General features: G+C 39.0%; 2 protein-coding genes across 4 annotated transcripts in view; both read right to left on the bottom strand.

Moving 5' to 3' along the window:
* The window catches only part of LOC108877507 (integrin alpha-5-like), a 37,375-nt gene extending 33,434 nt beyond the window's left edge, over nt 1-3,941 (bottom strand). The window contains 1 exon segment of the mRNA XM_018667583.2: nt 3,537-3,941. Within this exon segment, the coding sequence (XP_018523099.1) occupies nt 3,537-3,733 (197 nt within the window). The 5' untranslated portion in view covers nt 3,734-3,941.
* Nucleotides 3,942-12,166: 8,225 nt separating this feature from the next.
* On the bottom strand, nt 12,167-23,625 carry bin2b (bridging integrator 2b). 3 transcript variants are annotated; one of them, XM_018667601.2, is made up of 13 exons: nt 23,155-23,625; nt 21,772-21,852; nt 20,497-20,551; nt 19,941-20,035; nt 17,836-17,931; nt 17,601-17,708; nt 17,403-17,488; nt 16,505-16,580; nt 16,249-16,331; nt 15,308-16,025; nt 13,796-13,888; nt 12,728-12,739; nt 12,167-12,650 (listed from the first exon to the last, which is right to left on the bottom strand). In XM_018667601.2, the coding sequence occupies exons 1-13, from the start codon at nt 23,245-23,247 to the stop codon at nt 12,549-12,551; spliced, it is 1,698 nt and encodes a 565-aa protein (XP_018523117.1). In that variant the 5' UTR covers nt 23,248-23,625; the 3' UTR covers nt 12,167-12,548. The 3 variants fall into 3 exon arrangements, with proteins under 3 accessions (XP_018523117.1, XP_050930428.1, XP_050930429.1); XM_051074471.1 differs by having other exon boundaries at nt 12,167-13,888; XM_051074472.1 differs by lacking the exon at nt 23,155-23,625 and adding an exon at nt 22,030-22,186 and having other exon boundaries at nt 12,167-13,888.
* Between the last annotated feature and the right edge of the window lie 1,941 nt (nt 23,626-25,566).

The raw sequence follows: 25,566 nt of genomic DNA, 5'->3' as shown, positions 1-25,566 counted from the left end.
GATGTATGATGATATGATCTTCCATTACATACAATATATGTTCATGGAAACCAGCAGAGCTTCTCTATCCCTGCCAACCCTGTTCAGAGTTCTCAAGATTTTATCTGACTTATTACAATAAACAGGATATAATACTCATACAAGCCAGATCTCCTGAATATATGCTTTATTTGGTTGACATGTAAATACACTCATTAAACTCATACATATGTGGGTGGCCCAGAATTATCTGACAAAATACTCAATTAGTTTGTTTTTTTTTTTCTTGTTGTTTCAACCATGAGACAAACATAAGTGAATCTCTATGAGTTAACTGAGAATAAAAGGTATAGATAACAGCATAGCAGTGATTATTTCTGTTGTACTTTACTCATATGTGCAGTGTTGGCTTAAGCTACATTAAAGCTGCACTTGCCCTTTGGTTAATGTAGAGCTCGCAGACAGTTTGATAAACATAATGAAGGTCACAGGCATCAGGTCACAGGATATCAGTAGTTTTACTCCATTTCCATATTACATACTAACACTAAGCAGGTTGTACATACACTGCACATAAGCACAGCTAAATGCTCATATCAGAATGCTAACATGCTCACAGAGCTAATGCTAGCATGTTTTTTAACAGGTATAACATGCTAACATAATTAGCAATAAACACAAGAGCATCTAAGGCTGCTGGGAATGTCATCAGTTTTGCAGGTAGTTGGTCCTACACCTGAAGGTCAGCAGATAAAAGATTTTACAATTCAGTGTCTAGGTACCATCTAATTTCTGTGGAAACATTCCACAAAAAAGTAAAAACTAAAAATATTGAGTTTGTGGTGGTGCTAGAGTAAAAGCCAGAGGGTCATTGACATCAGTAGGATTTATCCTCTAGACACTAAGAAAGTGAATTAAGTGGTACACCAGCCAAAGGAGGATCTTGGTAAATAAAAAAACAATGTAAAAAATCTTAACTTTTCTCTTTGTGGAGTTTAATTGGCAGTGACAATCTCAAGTTGCAGTTTCATTAATACTGGCACAGGTATTGTATCATTTCATATTAGTATAAAACGGTATAACAGTATACTGTGGGCGTAACACATATTGTATACAATTAGTATGTACTTTGCAATTGGAACTCAAGTATTACAGCTCACTGTTTAAGATGGGTTTTCACATCTCTCGCAGTCCACTTTTGGCAAAAGTCAAAGAAAGTACATCACAGCACTGACAATAATATTAAAATTTAACGTAAATATGTATTTTTTGCCCCCACCCAAAAAAAGTCCTCAGTCCTTTATTGCCAGCCCAGTTAATATACTGAAACATTCCAAACCCCGCTCATTTTTTGCTCAGTTATCTCTGAATAAGTTCTAGAAAACCACTCATCAGTGATAGCATACAAGATGTCCAGTCTGAAATGACTCTGATTACTACTGAAATAGTAAAATATATTTCTAATAAATGTATGTTTATTTACCATAGACTGATACACCTGATATAAGGGAGGCACCAGCTCTAATACACTTGATGCCCTCCTCCTAAACTAGACCTCTATAGACTTAAACTGGACATGTGTGCTGAGATAGTGAAAACAGAGATGACATGGTGAGCAACAGGAGCGACCCTTAACAAGGCTCCCTACAGCTAAACAGTCCAGTAATTGTCAGAATGCATGACAACCAGCAAAAACAATCCCATCAGCAGAAAGAAAACATCTCCCTCATACAGGAAAGGATCTTTATCCTGCTGTGTTGTTTACCCACCACAAAACAAGAACTACTAGATTCACATGGAGATGTCCAGCAATAATTGTGACCCATCAAAACACACAAATTTGGTCAAAAACAAAGTGTGGTATTGTTCAATGCAAGAAAAACTATTGAAGGCAAAAATGGTTTTAGTCTGTACAAAATGGTCTAAATCAACATCTCACTAATTACTCCACAACATGCCCTCTAACCACCAGAGGCTTACTTAAGCAAACTGAGAGAATCTTAACCAATTTCCTCACAGGAAAATATCTACATTCATTAGACCAACATCACTTTTACTCCGTGAGCCCCCAAGGATGTTAGCGAGGGAAACCGAAGCACAGAGAGCAGATAAGGTGCAACTAGGATTTACATGGCAAAGATCTCAGAGGTTTAACCTTTTACAGGAGCAGCAGTGTACATACCTGTCAAATAGCACCCACTACAAATGGCTCCTCAGCTGGTTATCACAGAGCAGATAAGAAAGTGAAAGCTGATATGCATGAGATTCCTGTCATCATCTATACAGAGCTTTCGTGTGATGTAAAACATCCTCCAGAGATTCTCAGTTCTGGAGCACCGCAGCTGTGAACAGCTGGCTGCAAGGACAAGCCAAAATGTATTTGAGCGAAGTACACCCATTGTAGCCCCGTTGTCTTAGAGAAGTGAAAAAAAGAGTTCATGCAATGGAAGAAAAATACTCCAAATTTAAAAGAACTTTGTTTGTTTGTTTGTTTGTTTTTGTGTGTGTATTAGGTTTTTCATTTGTGAACTTAACATCACAGCTACATTAATGCATTGGTGGAAGTTAATATCTCGGTTATGCCGAGTCTGCTACCATTGGCTCTAACCACCATAAGACTCTTATCAAACCAAGTAGGCTACGGCTGCAGCAAAGACGTTTGAGTTTTGTATTGCGTATGAATTAAAATTTTGGAGGAAGAATTATTTTTATTTTCCTTCAGTTATAGTTTCACTTTACCTGACAGGACTAATGGGTTTTCTCTAAGCCTTAATTCAGAGACAACTATCCAGGCTACTTTGAACTATGACTACATGTGTGAGTATATGTGTGCGTGTCTGTTCCACATGCGAAGAGTTTTCTCATGTGAATCAAAACAGGTGATGGCACTGTGCATGCTGTGTCTGTAAAGGAAGAAGAGCATGTTTGATCTTTGACTTTATCTCACTCAGCAGTTCCTCATCTGTCAACAAAAAACCAGCAGTATGTATTCACAAGGAGATTAGCATTTTTGTTACTTTGCTGTAGGTTAACCCCCTCCTCTCTGAATCACACACACAGAGTTGTATGTCTGTTTCCAATCATACTTGGCCTGGAATCTGGTGTGGTGTGTGTGTGTGTGTGTGTGTGTGTGTGTGTGTGTGTGTGTGTGTGTGTGTGTGTGTGTGTGAAACCCATAGTAAAATGATAAATTATTTTAGGTCACTGTGCAAACACATCAAGAGCCCTAAATTTATAAGATGACAATATCATATGAATGAACTCCATAAGGGCTTCACTGTGAACTGAATACTACACAAGTTTTTATAGGATTATAATAGTAGTAATCTATGTCATATTATAGACATGGTGGCTAAAATATAAAAATATTAAGTGCAGAATTGACACAGACACAACTAGAATATAGGAATTTTGTGGTATGTAGTATAAGGATGCCGTAAGAGAGAAAAAATAAAGGTCATTGTGTCGTCATGGAGACCCTATAAGACTAAGAGAGTAAGGGACGAGATTTTAATGGGGAGAACATCAAGGTTTGTGAGTATGAATAGAGACTTTACCTGGATGAGTTACTGAAGAACTCCACAGAGTAGCCGAAATAACTTCCCCGTGGACCAGTGAAAACGACGCGTGTCTCAGTGTCCAAGTTAAACGCTGCGCAAAACTGGACAAAAACCACCATGACTACAACCAGCACAGCGTGATGACAACATTTTCCCCATAACCGGGAAGGTGAAAGTCCAGGAACGGTGCCCATCTCTTCTTTTGCGCGTCTCTTCTTTCATTGAATAGCTGTAACGCAAAACGCATCATCCGTGCTGTTCCTTATGTGGGACAGTTTGGGTCGGAATCATAAACTGATGTCCCGAATAACCACCCTCAGCTCCGACAGGTCCAGTGTACTGATCCAGAGTAAATGGTGAAATGTAAAGAAAAAGCAGGACTGAGGGAGAGAGAGGAGGAGAGACTGAGTAAGAAAGGGAGGGAAAGAAGGGGGGTGGCGGGGGCGGGGTGGGGGCAATCATTGCAACCTCACTTTAGGGTGGAGCTTTAAATATTACCAGACAGTCTGGTCCCCAAAGAAACAGGACTGCTGTAATAATGCAAAACACGAGAAAGAATCAGGAATATCACAGCAACACCTCCACTCCGGTTTGGAATTTTTTATTAGACTGATGACAGACAGAATGGACAGAAGATTACAATGGGATATCAAGAATTACAAACACATTTAGGATTACTGTGTTATATAATATACTAAAAGAAGATGACAGACAAGAAAACCACTTGTCATATTTCACTTGTGATTGTGTAATAAGAACATTTTTAATGGCAGAAGATTTTGACATGTCATAGCAGGAGAAGCATTGGTGTAATTAATATAATCATCAATGACTTTTATATTTTATTTAATGAAATGTTTTTTATTACACCTGCTTAGTGTGGGATGTGAAAATAGTTTAATAAACTTTATGTAAACTTTATTAATGTAGTTTGACCTAAAGTCAAAGTCTGCATCGGTTCATACAAAGATTAAAGGATAATTCCAGTATTTTTGCACCTGGGCCTTATTTTTCCATGTTTTTGAGTATAAATCATTGATAATTAAGACAATCTTTGAACTTGATGCAGTATTGAACATTATTGAACAGAACAGTAATTTTACCTCAGAACACATGAGTTGCTAGAATAGTTATTGTTATTGTGGTATTTTAACTTCCTCCACCACTGACAGTCACACAATAACACAAACAAACAACAAACAACACAAAAATGGTCTTGCACTGTAATAAAATGGTCTTTTTCTGTAGGAATCCTTTCCATAATGTTGCTAGATATTTCTAACAATCCGAGCCTGTCGGTGGCTGGGTACACCATCTTTGCTCAATACTGCACTGATTCCAAAGATAGTTGTCCCTATCAGTCATTTGCACCCAAACATGTGGAAAAAATAAGGCCCAGGTTCAAAAATACAGGAGTTATCCTTTAATAATTATGGTGTGCACAGCAACTTTTCAACCTCTCAGTTTTCTGACAATGGATATAGTTCAGCATCAGCCAAACTTGTTGCAACATAGAGGAGTGGACAGTATATTCAGAACATTAAAAATGGCAATAATTTTAGTGACAGCCACATACTGACCTTTTAGTTTTGTACTTAAACTAGACTCGCTGTTGCCTTTGGTGCTCTGAACATCTTACCTTAATGCCAGGTAAACTATAAAACATTTAAATCTGTTCAAACTGAAAAAAAAGAAATGTGTTAACTGAACTGAACTTGAATATTTTAATCAAAGTCTGAGTTCTTATAATGTAAAATAGAGTCAAAAAGGAAAGATAAATACATTTTTTTCAACAACTGCTGAGGAACCCTGATGAACATTTTGGTTCGATTTGTTTTACAGCAACACTTTCACAATTTAAAGTCAGTTCTTAATTCGTCATAAAGAAAATTTCCCAAAGAAACCTGGATTATTGTTTTACTCCACCATACTCTACATGTCAAGACAGAATTCAGTGTGACTAAACCTGGAAACCCCACAGACATCCATCCTCAGCTCTGTCTCTCATCACTCTGTTGGAACTAAACTTGCTATCATGGCAAACTGACAGGCAGACAAGCTTACAGTATGTGATTATTTGTAAGTCTCCTTGTGTGTGTGTGTGTGTGTGTGTGTGTGTGTGTGTGTGTGTGTGTGTGTGTGTGTGTGTAGCCTATAGGAAAAGAGGGCCCCGAACTTCAAAAATTGTGAGTCACGATGTGTTACCTGCCAAAGGCAACAGAACTTGGACAAAGAGTGTTTTCACTCTGTGGAAGCACACTTTCACATGGTACAGAGGAAGTACACTGTGCCTTGTAGAGACTGACAATACAACAGTTAGTTCCCCTCATAAAGTAAGAAAGGCCAAATGATGTTGTAATATGCTGGATGTTACTTTATCCAGGAGTTTAGTTCATGAAAAGGTTTAAACAAAAACATTTTCAACAGATTTAAATGGACACATCCTCATGTTTTGTTGTTTTAACCAACCAATTCAACTCTGTGATGAATTCATTACGTTCACAAAGATCACAATTCAAAGACTTTGGGTTATGGATGGTTAATATTAAAGTTGGTGACATGCTTCTGAGACAAGGTCCTGGTGCAATTCAGGGAAAGAAGTTGCCATATGCAGTTTAAATTGCCTACGACTGTAATCTGGTTAAACAGAGAATTAACAATCTATGACCTTTGTTGACCTCTATTGGCATTAAGTATGAACTGCAACATGACATGTAAAAACATTAAACATTCCTGCTGTATAAGTTTGTAGTACAGGCCTAGTTTTTAAGGTGGTCTGCAGATGCACACAATAAAGTCACATCTTTATAGTGTTAATTTGCACAGTAGCTTCACCTTCCTCTCACTGCACTCATTGACCATTGGCCAGGTCTCCAGCAGCCGCAGGCATTGATTTTCCGCATAAAGCTTATAGAAACCCACTGTATGTTGAGCTGTGAGACAAATTAGCAACTAGCTAACCTAGGGAGCATTTGGCAGCTACTCCTAAGTATTCTCATACTTTTAAAAAGTGATAGTAGGTCAGCTTTGTGTTTATAGCTTGCTCTGCTGACTTCTTTTTTTTTAATTAATTAAAAACTTAAAATAAAAAAATACATTTTATCTCAAAATCACAACAACCAAAGAAGCAACAAGTTATGGCAATTTTATTTTTATTTATTGCTGCCTGACAGCGACAGCCAGCATTTGAAAGGTCATCATCCGTAGCTTACTGTGGAGTTTTTTATTTTATTTAATTCATTTATTTATTTATTTTTGGCTTTGGCTTTGGCTTTGGCTTTGGCACTCCTGAAAGCCATTGTTCTCTTTTCTCTGGCACTCACCACTGAATTTTTTGTTTTTCTTGGCATTTTGGTTTTATTTGACAGAGACGGGGGTATGACATGAAAAAAAAAAAAAACTTCTCCTGGCTGGGAATTGAACAGTGGACATTGTGGTAATGTGGTATGAGCCTTAAGCATTGGGCTACTTGACACCCAATTTACAGAACCTTTGAACCATCTCCTCCTGCCTTATATCTCAACATTCTGAAATAAGTCAAATTACGAAGGCAAGAAATAATCCAAGTGCTTCAGAAGACTTCAAAACTCTGTCTGTATGTTTAAATGTACTTATATGGTTTTTATTTTGGTAGGATTTAGGGTTTAAAATTGGAATGTATTCTCACCTCAGAGGTGAATTCATAAAATTTGTGCAGTGTAAATTTACCTCAGTGTGAACACTGGCCCATAAACCAAAGGCAGTTATCACAGTAAAGAAAGATCTATTGGACTTGAAACCCTTGAGAAAGGCAGTACTGTCTGATGGTTGGACTCCCTACCTCAGTGTTGACTATGCTTTCCTTACCTTTCTTTCAAAGAAGAAAAAGAGTAGAAAGTGAACATGGATGACCTTTACTGATTTGGCCCAAGACTGTGGAAAAAAAGCATATTCCCACCTAAAAGGATCACGCTGAAACTGCAAAAGCTCAAAGACCCCTGTGCTAGTTACATCTGCAGGCTAATTGGAAAAGCCTGAGAAAAGAAGCACACGGGAACACCTATTTCAGCATTTCTACAGTTATTTTGCTATGTGGATGCTTGTAAAGTTTAAAGGGTTTAATTTTCCACTGGTCACCTTGCCAGCCATGTGGGGGATTTTATTTATGTCTTTTCACAGCCAAAATTACCCCCCAACCCCCACACACACTCATACACACACAGCGCTGTCTCCATTATGTCAGTGTAAAGGTGATAAGAGACATAACACACACCTACTGGGAATGTCTGCATGTTGTCTCAGTCACTGAAACGTGGAGGAAGGAGTACTATTCCTTCCACACACACACACACACACACACGCACATGCACCAGGCCACCTACATACACAGGAAGCCACAGGATTACCACAATTAAAACAACAACATGGTTGTGACTGTGGGAGTTTTGGGGGGTTTTTGCTGAGTATTTACTAAAGTTACTTTTAAGGTATTTTCAAAGCCTGACATGACTCACCTCAGAAGGATCAGACGCCCATGACTCTGACATGACCTTATGCAATTATGTCCTAAGAATGAATATGTTATCATCCTTTGCATGGATGACTGAGAGGACACTAGGCCAGAGTACTCTGCTAGTTTAACGTTGACCTGAGTTCACTATAATATTTGTAGTTCTAAACAGTGGTACATGTATGGCACAGCAGGTCTTTCTTTTTGTTGGTAGTTGGTTAATTAGCATGAAGAGTGATAGCCACCATGGAGAATAAACAAGCGCAAATGGTGGACTTAAAAGTTGCAATAATTAATATTCTTACATTAACATTAGGTAAAAGGACTATGGAGTATGTCATTAGTTTGTAATAACAGTCCTTCAGGGCAATAAGAACTGACTTTGCAGTCGCTCTCAGACCTATTAGCATCTTTTAGCAAACTGTTACCATTTTATGGCTGCAACCTTACTGTTTGGTTCAGTCTCACTACTCACATTAACCTTGTTACCAACAACTGATAAACCCTCTATATAGTGGAACATTTAACAAATGCGCCAGATATTCTCAATGTGGTGGAGCGCAGAGCAGAGCTGAAACGAGGGTGAATATTGGACTTAAATTGTTAGGTGGAAGCAAACACAACTCCAAATGGGTGTAAATATTGGTTAATGTCTTCTTTATGTATAAAAATGCAACTGTTTGCAATTTTTTTACATTATGTTTTCATATATTAATATCAAAATGGCTCCTAAAAACAGAATAGCTGTGTATGAGCTAATACTATTCAAAGAAAGTAGATCATGTGCACAGATGGCAGAAAAGAATTGATGTGCGTTGGAGGACTGTCCTTCAGCTGAAGGAGCTCCTGTGACGACAAGCATCCACCCTGCTGAAGTGTCGTGTATGCTCAACCAGCTCCATGTTGTGTTTGAGTCTGACCTCTGACCTTTCCCTGACCTCTAATCTTTCTGAGTAGGGGGAAAAAGAAAAAGAATACTATTACAGGAAGTTCAAAACTGAGTTAACTCTCATTTTAATTGACAGTATTCACACATATACAGCAGTAGATGAACTATGTATATGTATAAACAGAAGAAAATGCCACCCTATATGTCTAATATTTATGAATGAGATTCAGAGGTGTATGAACTTGTAAACATACGGCAGTGAAAGGTCTGATTGGTTCTCGTTATCATCTAGCATCTCATTTCCAACAACTAAATCCAGAATGATTTGCAGGGTGAGGAATGTGACCGAGCAGTGGTTGAAACTCCATAGCTCTCCCAGGGACTTTACCCAAGTTTATCTATCATCTGCCTTGTCAACATGACTCTGCTTCTTAATGGACCCGAGCTAATACAGCAGTTGCCCTGTCTAACCTACACGCCTATTCCCCAAAGAAGCCACAAGGAAAAACTCACACCGCAAACAAGCAGAGAAGCACGAGGCCAGCAGAGAAGAAACAGGCCTCTGAGTGATGTTCTCGCCCATACAGAGGCCCCTCATTGAGAAAAAGACAAGTAACAATGCATTATATTCATATTGGAGTGCAGCCCAGAGTCCTCCACTGTGAATATCACCTTTCAATATTAACCTCTCAGTGACAGAGAAGCTCTATTAATAACAGAATCTCAGTTACTGTTGGATTTCTACCAAAAGGCGAGATTTGAGTGTTGTTGCCTGTGTCCTGATCTTTCACTGTGTATTCCCACAGGTTGCCTGAAAAATATTCCAATTAAAAGTATCTACAGTAATCTAGTATACAGTAGTCTGATTTCTCTGTCAGTCCCTCAGCCACTGGTGTCGCTATGACAGAAAGAGAGAATTGTTTGAAAGAATGTTTTTGTTGAGGAAGGTGAGGATAGGGTATGCTGTGAAAGGAAATGCGACATAATTACTTCATTATTCTGTGCTTGATAAGAGATACAGAGGAAATTTAAAAGCCACTCCTATCAACTGGCAGCCATGCCTACATCCACCTGAAATGGCTTCCTCCAAGTTAAAAGAGTTATTGTGTCAAATATCTTGTTATTCTGTTAAGGAAAACATTACAGTGAAGGAAAATGTTTTCTCTGCTTCACTGGCAATAACAGCAGCTATAAATCAGAGGCCATGTAAGTTGTAAACCATTTAATGTCCTGATGTTATTGAATTATGAAGACACCACTAAGTTTGCTACTTAAATTGATCTCATGTTCTTCCTCCGGGAAACAGGGGTGAAGAGGAGTCTAATCCAAGTCAGGCCAGTATTACACTAAGTCCCTGTGTCACTGTGGTGACTTCATTTAGCAAGAATGGTGCAGAATGAAGTTCAGTACAATGCTAGAGACTCTAACAGAGTCATGCAGCAGTACATTCTCATCTAGGACAGAAGACACCCCAGGCACACTTTTGTTCCACCATTTATTCCTCCCTTCAAGCCATCAACACCAGTTATTGGATTTAAATTACTGATTACCTTGAAATTCATTTCTGCAAGGACTGTTCCCACATTGCAGAAGTTTGCCCTGCTGGCCATCTAACCTCATTAGGGGCAAGATCATTGGTGCAAAGCCACCTTCAGTTCGCTCCCCTAAAATTTTCCATTGCATCCATCAGTGAAAAAGAATGTTTCAATCTGTGTGGAAAAGTTAAGAATCAACATTCACTCTTGAACTTTGGAATAGCAGTTGATAATGTCAAGCTCTGAAAAAAATGTAAGTTTGAACATGTACACTTATTATCATCTTCTAATGAATATCACGTAGTATGAATAATGTTGTTGTCAAATGTGTTTAAAAAGGTTTGTTTTAATCAGCAAACACTTTCTCATGGCACGATACTACAATGCCCACAGGAAGGAAGGAAGTCCCAATGAACCACACAATTTGAACACCTCCTCCCAGTGCACCTGTGCCCTGGGGGTAGTAAAAGAGTCAGTCTAATCACTTTATTGAATGGGCCAGAGAAGGATACGTGGTTTTAGCTCCAAGTTTTTGCCTTGCAGGCCATATGATTCTAGCGATGGCAAAGTAGGTCTGTCAGATGGTCCAGACTTAAATATCTCAGATGACTACTAGATGGGCTACTGTGAAACTTGGTACAGCCACTCACAGTGCTGAGAGGATTAATCCTAATGACTTCGCTGATCCTCTGACTTTTCATCTAGTGACACCATAAAGCTGACATTTGTGGTTTTGAGTGAAATGTCTCAACAACTGTTGGATGGATTGCCATGAAATTTGGTTCAGACATTCATTAGCAGTTAATCCACAAAGCTTTACTTAAATCAAATATAGGAGGCAGAGTTGCATGCATGTTGCAAATCATGTCACTTCTCTTTGAGGTATAAGGATGATCTGTCACATTCACTTTCCCAAATTACCATAACTGTTCTAATAGTCTGCATGCCTGTTTGAAATGAGCATTCACTTTAAAAAGTAAAGCACCACAGGAATGATGACTGTCTCTTTTCATCTAATGTCTAATAATACATAATTATCTCTAAATAAATATGTTGTCCTGCTTTGTGTCAGTCTTTAGGCCACATGAAAATTGCAGCTAATTGATTTGTTGGTACAGAGGCATGTTGACAGCCCCACCTTTTTGCCCTAAACAACACCATACCAAACTCAAGTCTAAACACAATCAGCAAACCACAGCAATCTATGTGAAAACTCATGACAACACCCATATTACAGAGCTGCCTTGTAGCTGCAGTTACCTGTATCCTATCTTTTAACTCCCCCTAGAGGTTACCTCATTAACCAGCTGACTACAGGATGTCTGTGTATAGTCTGGTGATATGTTAAATCTCACTTTAGTTTCTCAATTCAACACAGCACACCTGCCAAACGAGAGGAAGTGAGCCCCATCTCAGTAGGTTTTTATACAAGACAGACCTCTCTTCCATAAACTTCTCACAGTCAATCAGTCAACATGTCTCAGTTTCCAGGTCTTGACAATATTTTCACATTCCATTCTGGTGAATCATTGTAATCCTCTCAAGCTTAGGCTGTTTATCCACACGTTTGCAGCAGCAATTTCCTGTATTTACAAAATGCTAATTCTGTTTACTGATTGTATCGACTTTGAATTGGAAATTATCTGATCAACTGAATACATGGCACAATACAGAACTTTGCTATATCAAAATTGCATACCAAAACAACTTCCTCTTCTCTTTTACTTAGAACTTTATTGAGAAGTTTTACAAAAGATTAAAGCATCATTATAAAAAGATTTTTTGTTTCACAGTGTTTCACAGACATTGACAACACAAAAAGCTAAATACTGTAACTTTTCCAAATGTCTCTTACAAAATGTTCTGCAGCTCAGTCACTTTTGTTCCACAAGTTGCAACATCATAGCATGTGAGTAACCACGTGGGACTTGTGCTCATCTGTTTGTTCAGCTTCTGCACCCAAAACATATGGGTTCACTCCCTCTGTGCGTGGGTGTGTGTATGTGTGTGTTTGTGTGTGTGTGAATGTGTGTGTGAGTCACCATAACTGTTTGGTGGAAGAAGAAAGTATTACAGACTCAGGAGTGACTATTGCCTCACTCTGCCTGTACAGGCTGAATGAGTTTTTCCAAGAAGATCCCAGAGTGATTTTCTAGTTCCTTGTGCTGGTTCCAGCTCTCCTCCCTGATCCCCTTCACCTAGGCCTTCCTGCTGCCAGAAACATTAATACATGTAAGATTCAATGCAAATCAACCCTCTGATCAGATACTTTTACTATGATTTCCTGCTTTACAAAGGGACTGACAAGAAAATGTTCACAAAGTGTCTTATCTTACTATAAGGAGTCCTACTAAAGGGCACCAAAAGTTCCTTGTTAAGAGTTACAGAGATTAAATCAAATTAAAAATAAAATGAAACTAATAATCAAATTAAGTTATAATTTGGAATTATTTCAAAATGTAACTAAGTATAGTGCAATTAAATTAGAAATAACATTTCACAAAAAAACATAAATGACATACACGCATGATTATTATGATTCAATTAGATTAAGAATGAATTTTTTAAAAAGTGAGATTAGATATATTTAATTAACAAATATTTTACACACAAAGTAAAATGCTCACATTTTTTGACTTAGTAATTCACCCTCTGATGATGCATTTAGCAAACATTACAGATAATAGCCATCAAACCAGTTTTGTTTGATTTGTTTTTTTCAAATTTCATTTGGTTATTTTTTAATGCTCCATCAAATGTGGGTTGTTTTGATTTTCTGACGAGTTAATCTGATTGTTAGAAAGTCACCTGCAATTAAAATACGCTTTTCCAAAACACTGGACACAATGGGGCACACTACCTGCAGATTTCTAGAGTATATCCTCTTGACTGCCTAACTTGACAGGAGTCTTAAAGTTACGACTTACTTGCCCCTTATTTTTGAGAGTTTCTCCCAGCTCATCCAGATAGAAGCTAATTTCAGCTTTTGGATGTTTTGTGAATGAGAATATTTTAATTTGAAACATTTTCTGCCTTCAGATTCATTTTATCTGCAGTGGAAATCTCTCACTGTGGTTGGACTAGTTACCCACAGGAGAAATAAAAATTCTCTCAAAAAGAAAACTAAAGCAAACATGTGATGTGCTGTGATGAAAAGTGCATCATCAGCAGTATGCACATCAAGATCCGAAACAGGCCTGCAATGCACTGGCCTAAACTTTTGGTTGTTCAGAGAACAACCAAAAATGGTAACAGACATTACTGGAAATGTGTCTTTTTCTATCTCTTCTATCTTTGAAGTTCCACAGGAAGTGAGATATGCTTTACAAGAACACGCACAAACCTCTTGAGTGTCAGCAAGTACCAGGATGATGTCTCCCTCTTCAAATTGGAGCAGGCCTTCTCCAGATGCTGCATGGCTCTCTAGTGCCACCCCCTGGTGTAAAGCACAGGACATATCAATGTAAGCTTAATACTGAAAATGTCAATTTACACATATTTCAGTTACCTTTAAAAGTTCAATTCACCCAAATGATTAAATAACATTATCCAGGATTTGCGATATCTGTTTGAAATTTACATCCAACCAAACAGAATGGAGGTAAATGCTGTCTGTTTAGGTTTCTTACAGATTTGAACATTTTTATTTATATTTATTTCAGTACATTAAGAGAGCTTGAAGTAAGCAATAAGTGCCAAATATGTTCAACAGGACAAAGTGATCTGAAAGCATTTGGTAGCTCCTTCCACCATCAGTGAACCACAACCACAACAGTCTGGACTGTAATTGTTTTGTGTGCAGGAATGGCAATGCCAGATGATGTTCGTTAGAGGAATGCAGTGGCCAAGAGGGAGCATAAGCCTGTGTGATTTTGTATGATTATAACAATTCAACAGCAACTAGTCTATGCACATAAAAATATTTAAAAAAACACGCTGTAAACTATTTATTTCACCTTCTTCAAATGGGAGTAAAGGCAGATGCAAAGACAGATACCAGTATCTCAAAACCTTGACAAATTAAACAACACTTATCTACATGGCTCAATGCCACTAGAGCTAAATGAGAAAATGTTTTATTTTTTGGAATCTGGTGAACTAACAATTTAACCCAAAGTTCAATGATTGTCTTGGTTCAAACATTCCATACCAAAGCACTGTGTGCAAAAAGAGCCGGATTCCTTACACCTGCTAGAACTGATTTTTTGGCCATTTGGGGGAAATGGAAACAAGTTGTGACCATAACACTGACATACAATACTTTGTTTATAATATGACAAACAACTGCTTATTTACAAATCGATCTTTATCCATTCCTGAGGGAAATTCCTGGCTCTTTAACTGCTAAATGCTCCTCAACTTTTGCCATCTGGCCTCTTAACTGTGACTGTGTGCTGTTTGCTGCTGAGCAAGTTGAGTACAGGGGGTTTTTGGGACTTTTTCTCTGGGAAACAGCTGTCTGATGTGGCTGAAAACAACACGATGAGAGTGGTGAAAGTGAACCAAAACATTAAAGCTGTGGGCGAGAAAACTAAACAATAAGCTGAACCTAACTTGTAGTTTCAACACTTGAAGCAGTTTCACATGTCACATTTTCATATTGTCATTTGATATCCATCTATTATCTGTACTGTTTATCTGTGAGTGTCATGGGGGTCTGGAGCCAGTCTCGGCCGGCATTGGTCAAGAGGTGGGGTACATCCTGGACTATTGCAGGGCTGACATATAGAGTCAAACAATTAACAGACAGTGTCACACCTACGAGCGATTTTGAGCCACCAATTAACCTTCTTGCTGTAAGGCAACAGTGCTAACCACTGCCTGTCATTTGATATGTTAAAGCATAGTTTGGTACCTTGTATAAGAAGCCAGGTGGACTGTGGGAACTGAAGTCATCTCCTGATTCAGTGGTCTCCTGGTTAACCGGCGCTTCCTCCGTCTCTTCCTGCTCTACATCAGGCAGGAGGGGGCATTTGTCTGTGGAGTGGAAGGAAAGGCGAGGAGCAGGAACTGGTGCAGGTTTGGGCTCGGCCTCCTCTGATGGTGGATCACTTACATTCTCCTGCTCAGGACTCTGTGGGGCATCACTGTCTGCAGAATCAGAGGGATTGGACACTTCCTGACTTGCTGCCTCTGACTTTTGGACTCCCACCCCAGAGTCATCCGACTGGTTTGTAGAGAGCTCTGCTTCCGCTTCCGCTTCTGCTTCTGCTTCAGCTTCAGCTTCAGCTGCTGCCTCCTCCTCCTCCTCCTCCTCCTCCGGACTTTGGCCTCCTGTGCCCCTGCTGCTGTTCTCATTGTCACATACCGACTGCCTCTTGGGTGTGTTGGTGCCGCTGGAGCTGAGATCAGAGTCTGACGAGTTGACGTCTTTGGATGAGATGCTGCTCTCTTCTGGTGGGTTGGTTTCTTCGGTGATACTTTGAGTTTGTTGGGTGGGGGAAGAGGGCACAGCGTCTTTTCCGTTTTGGGTGGAGGAATGGATGGAGACATGGTCAGCTGGGAAGGCAGTATTGCAGGGAATGGGATTGGAAATAACCAGGGACTTTCTCTTCTTTGACTTGCCTGATGTGCTATTTGAAGAAAAAGTACATGTGATATTTTTACTTAACATGTGTACATGTTTTGTAGATCTACCAGAGGAGCCAGAAAAGAGTTTGTTTTCATTGCAGCATATACAACAGTGATGGCAGATGGGCAGCATTAGGTACATGTGTTATTTACTTGGTAGACCAGACATTTCTTGGCAACACAGTAAACCACAAATGAAGCAACATTTGCAAAACAATACCTTACCTGTTCAGACCCTTGATGATGAAATTTTTTCCAGAGTGCTGAGTCTCTAGTTTCTTCATCACGTTGTAAAGCTCACGGTTCAGCTGCAAAGCACAGGGCAACATCAACAAACAATTTAACTTGCAACACAGATGCCTCATTAATCTTATGTAAAACTGCAGTCTTTAATAGTTTTAATGGCAGTTTTTGCAGGATCGTATACGTCACATTACTTGTGTGAGAGTGATGAAATAGAGTGATCTGTGTTATCTCTTACCACACTCATTTCCTTATAGAAGACATCTCTCAGGTTTGATATGTTTTGGAACACTGTCACATAGCAACCTATACGGCTACAGAGACAAAGAAAGCAGCTCAGTTTATCTAAATGACCTTCTTCACTAGGATACATGTCAGCTTCACTTATGCAGTCCTACGTTTCCAGAGCAGCTACATAATGGATTAAACTTTTGCTTGGCTTTCCAATGCTAAACCCTGGGATGCACATTTACACATCAAGTACACATCCAAGAAAGAAAAAAAAAACTTTCAGTCATGTATGATGTCAAAGAATATATTAATAATGTTTTTGTACCATAGCAAAAAATCCAGCATTGGTCTAGGCTTTTTTATTTTTTGGGGCCACCTATTGCCATTTAGGTACAATTTATCAGCCAATAATAAACATACATAAACACAATCTTCTTGTGGATCCGTTACTTGTTACTTATTGGTACATAACTTATTGACTTTTACCCAATTTCCACATAAGTCATGCACAGGTTGAGTTAGTTTTTAATTTAAATCACCCATCGGACCCTTTTGATCCAAATATAAAACAGAGGAGAGAACAGGGTCTGCAGGTTTTTCAGATGGACTTATGTCTTTCAAAACAAGTGACACTAATGAAAGCGACAGGAAGGAAGCTCACACCCCTCTCACTCTACTCATTTTCTGTCATCTCATCACCCTGCCCAAAATATTATAAAAAGCTGAACATCTCTATATGACATCTTTATAATAACACTTAAATCTCATTTGTACATTCATCACATCTTGCACATATTTTTAAGTCTTGACGCTTCCAAACAACCTTTTAACTAGTTAATTAATACATAGATATTCTACCTTTACTTATCTTGTCATAATCCAAAATTACACACAGTCAAACATACCTCTGATGGAGAACAGGCAGCTCCTCCCTCAGCTCATTATTTATCTCTTCAAAGACATTCTGGGCCTTGTTAAACTCTTCTTCTGCCTGTTAGAGGATTTGAAAGTATATTTTTTTTTAAACTTACCATTGAAGTAACATTTTTATCAGCCAAACACTCTGCATTTCTGTGTTCTGTGGACTGTAATACTAATGCTACCTTTGCTATTTTGGCCTCATCCTTTTTCTTGGCACTCTGTAGTGCCTCCAGGTGGTGACGCGCTGAGTCATAGTCCACCAGCTTGCGACCACGTTTTGCAACTCGCTCCTGAAAAACAGATGGCAACGCTTCAACATCAAAGTGTCATTCCTCGACCAGCGACAGGGTGGATCGCGACACCATGTTTCATCCAAAATGAGACTGAACTGCTTTGAATTTGGAAGCATCGCATTACCTTGACCTCTGGGAACTGGCTTGTGTAGTTCTCCATTGTGCGGACAATTTGGTCACTCAGTTTCTCTTCATAGTCGTTCCAAAGCAAGTCTTCACTCTAAGAGACAAAGTTAGCATCGCATCAATCTAACTGCAACAAGTCCTTCTAACTGCTAGAAAACTCAAAACTGCATTCATTAAGTCTAGCGTAGTAGAAGAAACACTGTCTATAATTTAAGAGGCTAAGAGAAATATCAGTATTTTATGGCAGCTTACCATTATCCTCATTTTGATTTACCATGAAAGTGTCTCTTTTATTACATATTGATTAGCAGTTAAATTATTCAAAAAAGTATAATCAAAGAATGATGGAAAAGTTGTGTCAAATTTAACTGATGTTCAAAAAATATATTCAAAGTCTACTACATTTGTGATATATTTGCACTTGTCAAATATGCCACACAACTGTTCACTAGTATGTAAACATCCCTCACAGCAGGCTATGTGTCTATCTTTTAAATACAGAAACAAGCCCTTAGAACAATATTTTTTGCCATTTTGCCAACTGACATTCATAAGCATACTCACATTGAATTCATCCAGTATATTATGATTCATTAATCAATTTTTTTTTTGTTTAAAGATAATTATTGTCTAATTTGCTTTACAAAACTTTTCAGCTCATGGTTTTGGTTTTTACACTATTTTACTGTTTTGGTTCACTCTCCTCACTGTCACGCTGCAGCTATTTTCAGCATAAAAGCTCTGAAAAACCCACTGTGCACTTCCTGCTCAGCACTAACAGTACAGTAGCTGGTAAATACATACCAATCAGCCATAACATTAAAATGACTGACAGCTGAAGTGAATAACATTCATCATCTTGTTACAATACAATATTCTGCTAAGGAAACATGGGTCCTTCATTCATCTGAATGTTACTTTGACATGTACCACCAACCTAAACATTGTTTTAGGCCAAGCACACACCGCCAATGACAACAACACTCGCCGATGTCAGGGGCCTCCCCCAGCAGGATAATGCTCCCACCACACCTCAAAAACAGCTCAGAAATGTCTCAAGGGACACAATGTCTCAAGGTGTTGACCTGGCCTCCAGACCCCAGATCCCAATCTGACCCTGCATATGTGGGATGATCCAGAACAAGTCAGATCCATGGAGACCCCATACCGCAACCCACAGGACCCAAAGGATCTGCTGCCAATGTCCCAGTGCCAGAAACTACAGGAGATCTTCAAAGATCCCATGTCCAAGCCCCAACAGGTCAGAGCTGTTTTAAATAGATCCCCCAGTATGAGGGGGACCTAAGCAATATTTCTTCAGATACTGAATCAGATTGGGATCTGAGGAGTTTGGAGCCCAGGTCAACAGCTTTGGCTCTTTGTTGTGTTCCTTAAGACATTTCTGAGCAGTTTTTGTGGTGTGGTTGGAACACTATCCTGCTGAAGGAGGCTCCTGACATTGGGGAGTGTTGTTGCCATTGGAGGGGTGTGTGCTTGGTTTGTGACAATATTTAGGTGGGTGGTATGTGACAAAGTAACATCCAAATGAATGTCAGGACCAAAGGTTCCTGAGCAGAACATTGTGATATAACGAGATGATCGATGTTATTCACTTCATCCACCAGTGGTCATAATGTTATGGCTGATCAGTGTAATGGGGCAGTTAAAAATACAAATAGCTCAGGAGTTGCTGGAGACCAAAACGGAGCTAGAATGACTATGCATATTGGACTCATATTCACAAAGTGCTGCTTTTGGATCTGTAAATTGGCATGTAGTATATAGCATATAATGAAATAATAATAAATATAATAGGCCGTTTACTAATGTTGGCCATTATATGTCTTTATAACCAATAATATCATTATGTGTGATGGTCAGCTCATCATGGAGTTGAAAAAAAAGATTAACGCTGCAGTAATTTTAAAACTAGTCTGGAATTACATGTTTCCATGGTAACTTAGACTCTGCTTGTTCAAACCTGCTTGGTGAAACCAGATTTCACCTTCTCCTGCTCAAATGAAGCTGATTATATCAAATTATCTGGCTTTGTGAACCGGTTCTCAAATTACTGTTGCAGCACATTTTCACACATAAGCATACTTCTGTAATGACAGCAAGGTCCTCCACGCCGTTCCAGTCTGACTCGTAGATGTCTCGCAACGTCTGGGACAGCCGCTTGGATGTCTCATGCACAGCTGTGGGAAAGAGCAGGAAATTGTAGCACCAAAAATACAAACCTTACAATGTAATCATGCCTCCACATGGATCAACTTATCATTTAGCATCAGCAGCACACAGAGCATTGTGGTGGTATTGTTTTTAGGGTTTGTGGCACTGTTCCACCCACACCAAAAAGGTCAGAACAACACCGGTTTCCTGACTCTAGCTCACAATGCAGGAGCAATAGCTGACAACACTGGAAACCCAACGGTTTCTTGCACATGAATCACATATGCAATGCTGTGTCTGCTGTTTTTCAATGCAGGATTTTATTTGTTCTTGTAAAACATGGCAACACAGACAGAATTGCAAAAGTCAGACACAGGATCCAAGAATAGAAGAAATTCACTTCCCTATTATTCACTTACTCTCCTGAGAAAAGAGTGGTGCTCTGTTAACACGGTCATGTGTGTCTCTATATGCTGTCAAAACCTACCTTTCACTGCTGCGTAGTAGGCTTTTACGTCTTTAAACAACCTGCCTCCATCGACCTATGAGCAAAACAAAAAACAAAGCAGAAAACAAACAGAAGTTAAATTCAGTGCCACCCAGTAACAGTATCTCTATGGGCGATCTATGTCACTTATGCCTCATCATTTCCCTAACAACCTGAAGAACAGAAATCAGTGTGCTTCTATTGAGCTGCAGACTGCTTTCATTTTCAGTGTAACCTTTTATGTACCATGTTTTAAGCTGCATGCAATCCACAATACAATACAATACAATCTGACCACAATGTGGAGTTTAAATTATATTACAATCAAAACATTTCATGTGGTGATGGTAGTGGTGAAGTGAAAGCAGCGTTGTGTCAGCGAGTAGACTTCCTTCCTGTTGCTTCTCATCAGTTTCCCTCCAATATGTGCTGTAGTTGTTGCTTTAAGACACTGAATGAGCCTTGAACAACCTCAAAATGAACCTGTAACATTTATCTAACAGCAAACTGTGGCCACAAGCGAGTGACAGGGTCATGATGAATGCTAAAACATGGTGTAACAGCAGCACAAACAGAAAAGAGCCATAAAGTCAGAGCACAGATTAAGTCATTTCCATTATGCAGCAGTATAAATAATAATAATAATAACATTAGTTTGCTAACATTAGCACATAAGCTAATGGTCATACCTGACCAAGTAAGGGTGTGACAGCAAAACCTCTGAGTGTCTCAAACTGAGAAAGGGTGCATTTTATTGATTTTAAATCTAATTTATAATTTGTAAGAAGATTTTTTTTCCTCTTTCAGAAGTTAGTCTTTAGGGCTTTAAATCCTTTCAAGACCAAAACCGGGTCAAGTGATTAGTTAGTAAGGATGTAAATATGCCTTAAAATGGACAGTTTCTCAAATACAGTATAAACTATGTCATTTATTCGGGTAATATTTGTGTACAGATATCTAGAGGAGAGATATCAAGCAGTATTTATGCAGAATCAAGAAGTAAAATAAGAGAGAGCTGCATCTTGCATTTCCTGTTTTCAAGGGCAAGCTGACTGTCTGAACTTGTGGGTTGGCATGTCAATGCAACAACAAAAACAAAACATTTTTTAGACTTGGCAAGAATCCATTAAACTTTTTAGACTTTTTTTGTTAAGGAGGATAAAATAAGCAGTTTAACAATAAAAGCAGACTTTATATTTCAGCCTCAGAGGGAAAAGGAAAGGACTACCATGTAAAGCTGCCTTCTTATAATGACTAGGTAAAGTGCTGGGGTACCTGTTGTTTATTGAGGTTCTGGAAACATAGCTCAAACTGTTCATCCTTGGTCTCCATGGTTTTGCCCAGTTTCTGAAGGACCTGGAGAAGAGGAGTCAGAGTGAGTACTTTTAACATTAGACAGACATAGGTTTCTGGTATTAATGATTACTGGAGGGACCAATGTTGGTCTGGCTGATTTATTTTTCAGTCCACATACACAGCAATACTGATATATCTGCAATAGGCTAATGTGGGGATACATTATAATACACTGACCTGGCTGGTATTTTGGTCTAGCATTGTTGATCATGACAGACTACTGCTCCATACACGGTACCACATACTGCTTTGGCTCACCTAAGCCAGACACACGTGGTTAACTATTACAGGGATCTTCACAGTCCACTGCATGCAGCTGTTTGAAAGACTGAATGACAGATTTCATGACCTCAGGCTTTGAATCTACAACAAAGGCTCTCATTATTATGTATACCCTCCCATTTTCCATGATTTAAAAAAAAATCCCCAAAATAGGCTCTGATCTTGCAACTTCAGAGCACATGAAAAGTCCAGCCAGACACTGCAGTTGCTGTTTTTTAGGTGGAGCAGTGAAATCAAACAAGTCAACCACAAACTCAATGAGAAAGGCTCAGCAAGCGGGAGGAAGTGCTCAGTCAGGAAGTGGCAGCTTTTGTGTCTGCACACAGCTGTACAGCACTCAGCTACACTATGGTGTTCTGACAGGGACAGTCCAGTTACTGTGTCATACATGCATCAGACTAAGAGCCTGGTAATCCCTCAGAATGTTGACAGTTAATAAGACACAGGAGATGAGGCCTACAGCATGTGGTTTATAGTCTTGTACAGTCTCTTATGGTCAGTATCACAGGTTGTTATATACGGTAACGTTTGACATGATATGATCCTCTCACCTTAGAGCATTTTTCATTTCAGAGTTACAACTCTGTGCAGGCCTAGATAACAGTACCACAGATTGGGAGCGCAACAGCAGCTACCAACAACATATTCATGAGCAAAACATCCATTCTCTGATTTTCCAACTTCTTCTAAGATAAATAATTGTGAAATTTAACATTTTTTCCCCTCTGAAACGCTCCTAACGACCCTACTTGTCCCTGTTTGTTAGCATTTGTTGTATCCTACAAGCTACACCACTTCATAAGGATTCCAAATAAACTGTTACTATTTCAATACGGGTTAATTTTACACCAGGGCTACTATTGAATCTACACCACCATACGGTGAACCTGGTTGTCAAAAAATGCTCGAATAACACTTTCTGCATGGCTTGCCAAACTGATGACAGTGCATGTAGTTCGTCATCTAGAAGTTACAAAGACCTAGTGTCACTTTTAAAAAAAGTTGGTTTCCCTGCCTCACCTTCTCCTGGGCTCGATTCAAGGACTTCTGGACCCTTTTGGCGAGGAATCCAGCTCCAGCCTGGAGATTTGGGCCCATCTTGTTCTCTGCCATCGTCGGTTCACAGTTTCTCCACTCTAAACGCAATCCACCACCCTTCTGTTTCCTCTCGAGAAACTGCTTCACTGCGATTCAACTGCGACTTCAGTTCAATGCGATATAGGCGGAGCAAATGTCAAGACACGGACACACACAGACACAGACTCACTGACAAACACACACGTAAGCGATGGATCAACCCAGCCTCACATCATCACCAGCAGGAGCAGCAACGGCGGCAGCGGGAGGAGTGTTATCTTGTTCAAACTTGTTAAAGGAATTACTGAAAACAGTTTCAGCGTGTCCCAATCTGCTGAACACACGTTGTCTACACTGTTGCAAAGCTGCTCCGCTCCCTCCGCCTGCCGGTAAAGGTGGAAGTCATTCAACGACACTCACCTGAAAGTTATGTGTGTAGATTACGTTTCTCGTATGACGCGTAACTGATTCAGCAACGTGACGTAAGCAGGGGAGTCGCAGGTACCGGTAGTGTCTGAGATGCTGCTTTCAAATGTACCATAAAAACTCCGTTATTTTGTCTTCACAATTTAGAAATATGCGTTTGTACTTTAAGGCTTCGCATTAAAGGCTCTTAGCTCTTGTCAGCTCATTGTAAAATATCCGCAGTGCTTCATTTAATTTAGTATTTTATCTTACATAAATATAGCCTTTCTGATCAAGCTATTTCTTAACTCTGCTGATATCACATTGCCTCATCCGTTTGCTGGTTTGCTGTCCTGTTTGCTGAGTTGTTGACACGTGTGCTTCTCACAATAGTTACGTGACTAACAGGTTCACCCCGACCTCGACCTCACAAAAAGGAAATAAAACGCTCTACATTTCATTTGGTTGACATTTTCAATCATACAGCAGAAATTACATCTACACTGACTAAACCTGTGTCCTTAACTCATGACCTCCCACCTCCTGGTGCCATTAAGCTACTGACTAAAACTATGTGTAAATGTGACTTTTGGTGTTGATAATGTAGATATGAAAAAAAGAATACAAGAATGTAACTGATGTCAGTAGGATTATTCAGCCCAGTCAGCGCCTGGTTACTGTTTCAGAGGAGAGGATTACATTATTTCAGAGAAAAATGATAAAGTTTTCACTAAATATGCCCTAATTTTTTTAGACAAACGTACACATTCATGTGCATGCAAACTTATACAAATAAAAGGGATTTAGTACTCCATCAGCATGTAAGGAGGTAAAGTTAACTCTAAAATTAACTGAACAGATAAATGAGGTAAATAAAAATAATTGATTGAAAATATAATCTTACTTAATTTCTTAATTTTAAAGTTGCTTAAATCAATATTTTTAAAAAAAAAAAACAAAACAACAATGTATCAAATGCTGTCTAGTGATCAACTGAGTCCACAGCTGTCTTCAAAACTATCGCTACCTTCCCAGCACCAAACAGCAGACCGACACAGTTAGTGACAAGCTATTGAACACCAAGTGGAGCATTTCACAGCTAAAGATCCAGATATATCCCTGAGGAAATAGAGAGAGTGAATATTAGACTCACATTTATCAGGTGGCCAGAAACATGGCTCCAAATAAATCCTAATGTTGCTCTGTAACTGTTGGATGAGTGGATATGTCATTGTTGTCTTCATAATTTGATTCCACTGCCCAAAGAGGTCAAAACAAACAAACAAACAAAAACAGTTATTGCAAGATCAAATAATCAAAAACAATTTACTGAACTTGGGCGGTAGGGTGGCACTGGGGGCCTCAAGTCATCAGTACTATGAATATGGCTATGGCTATGGCCCTGCATTAACTACATCAGTGCAATAACTTACAGTGTGTGTGTGTGTGTGTGTGTGTTTATCTTTTTATCAACACTAATTATTTAAAGAACAAATAATGCCAGTAGAAAAGGTTTAGTTCATATACCTCTAAGATTATTTTATTGAGATTTTCTTAAAGGGACACTCCACCTATTTTATACAGTAGGCTATATGAAGATGAGTTAATGTGTCACAAGGAGCTGTGAAAGTCAGCATGTAAAAACTGCCATATCCTCCATGGCTCTGAAAAGAGTTATCTTAAGTCTGAAAAAATAACCCTGATAATGTCATCAGGGTTATCTTACTTTGGGGCTGAGATTTCATTTTTTACATTTTTAACATTTTCTCTCTATCTATCTTTTATGAATTCCCCAGTTTTATGAAAGTGCAATATTAAACCGTTGGAGTGCCTCTTGTCTTAAATAGTTACTTACTTACCTATTTCAAGTTATTCTATGGACAGTGAACAAAAACTGTTATGCCACAGTACAGTTCTATATTGATGTGAGAGGGAAGTGATCATGGGAAT

The sequence above is a fragment of the Lates calcarifer genome, linkage group LG12, assembly GCF_001640805.2.
Source record: "Lates calcarifer isolate ASB-BC8 linkage group LG12, TLL_Latcal_v3, whole genome shotgun sequence".
Classification (NCBI taxonomy): domain Eukaryota; kingdom Metazoa; phylum Chordata; class Actinopteri; family Centropomidae; genus Lates; species Lates calcarifer.
The sequence above is the reverse complement of the archived record's forward strand: the minus strand, read 5'-3'. Positions and strand labels throughout refer to the sequence as shown.

Coding starts and splice junctions, on each gene's coding strand:
- bin2b (XM_051074471.1), bottom strand. CDS start 23,247: ATGGCAGAGAACAAGATGGGCCCAAATCTCCAGGCTGGAGCTGGATTC. Junction 17,489..17,600: donor ATGAGGCCAAAATAGCAAAG/GTAGCATTAGTA, acceptor ATCCTCTAACAG/GCAGAAGAAGAGTTTAACAA. Junction 16,026..16,248: donor ATCATCAAGGGTCTGAACAG/GTAAGGTATTGT, acceptor TTCTTCAAATAG/CACATCAGGCAAGTCAAAGA.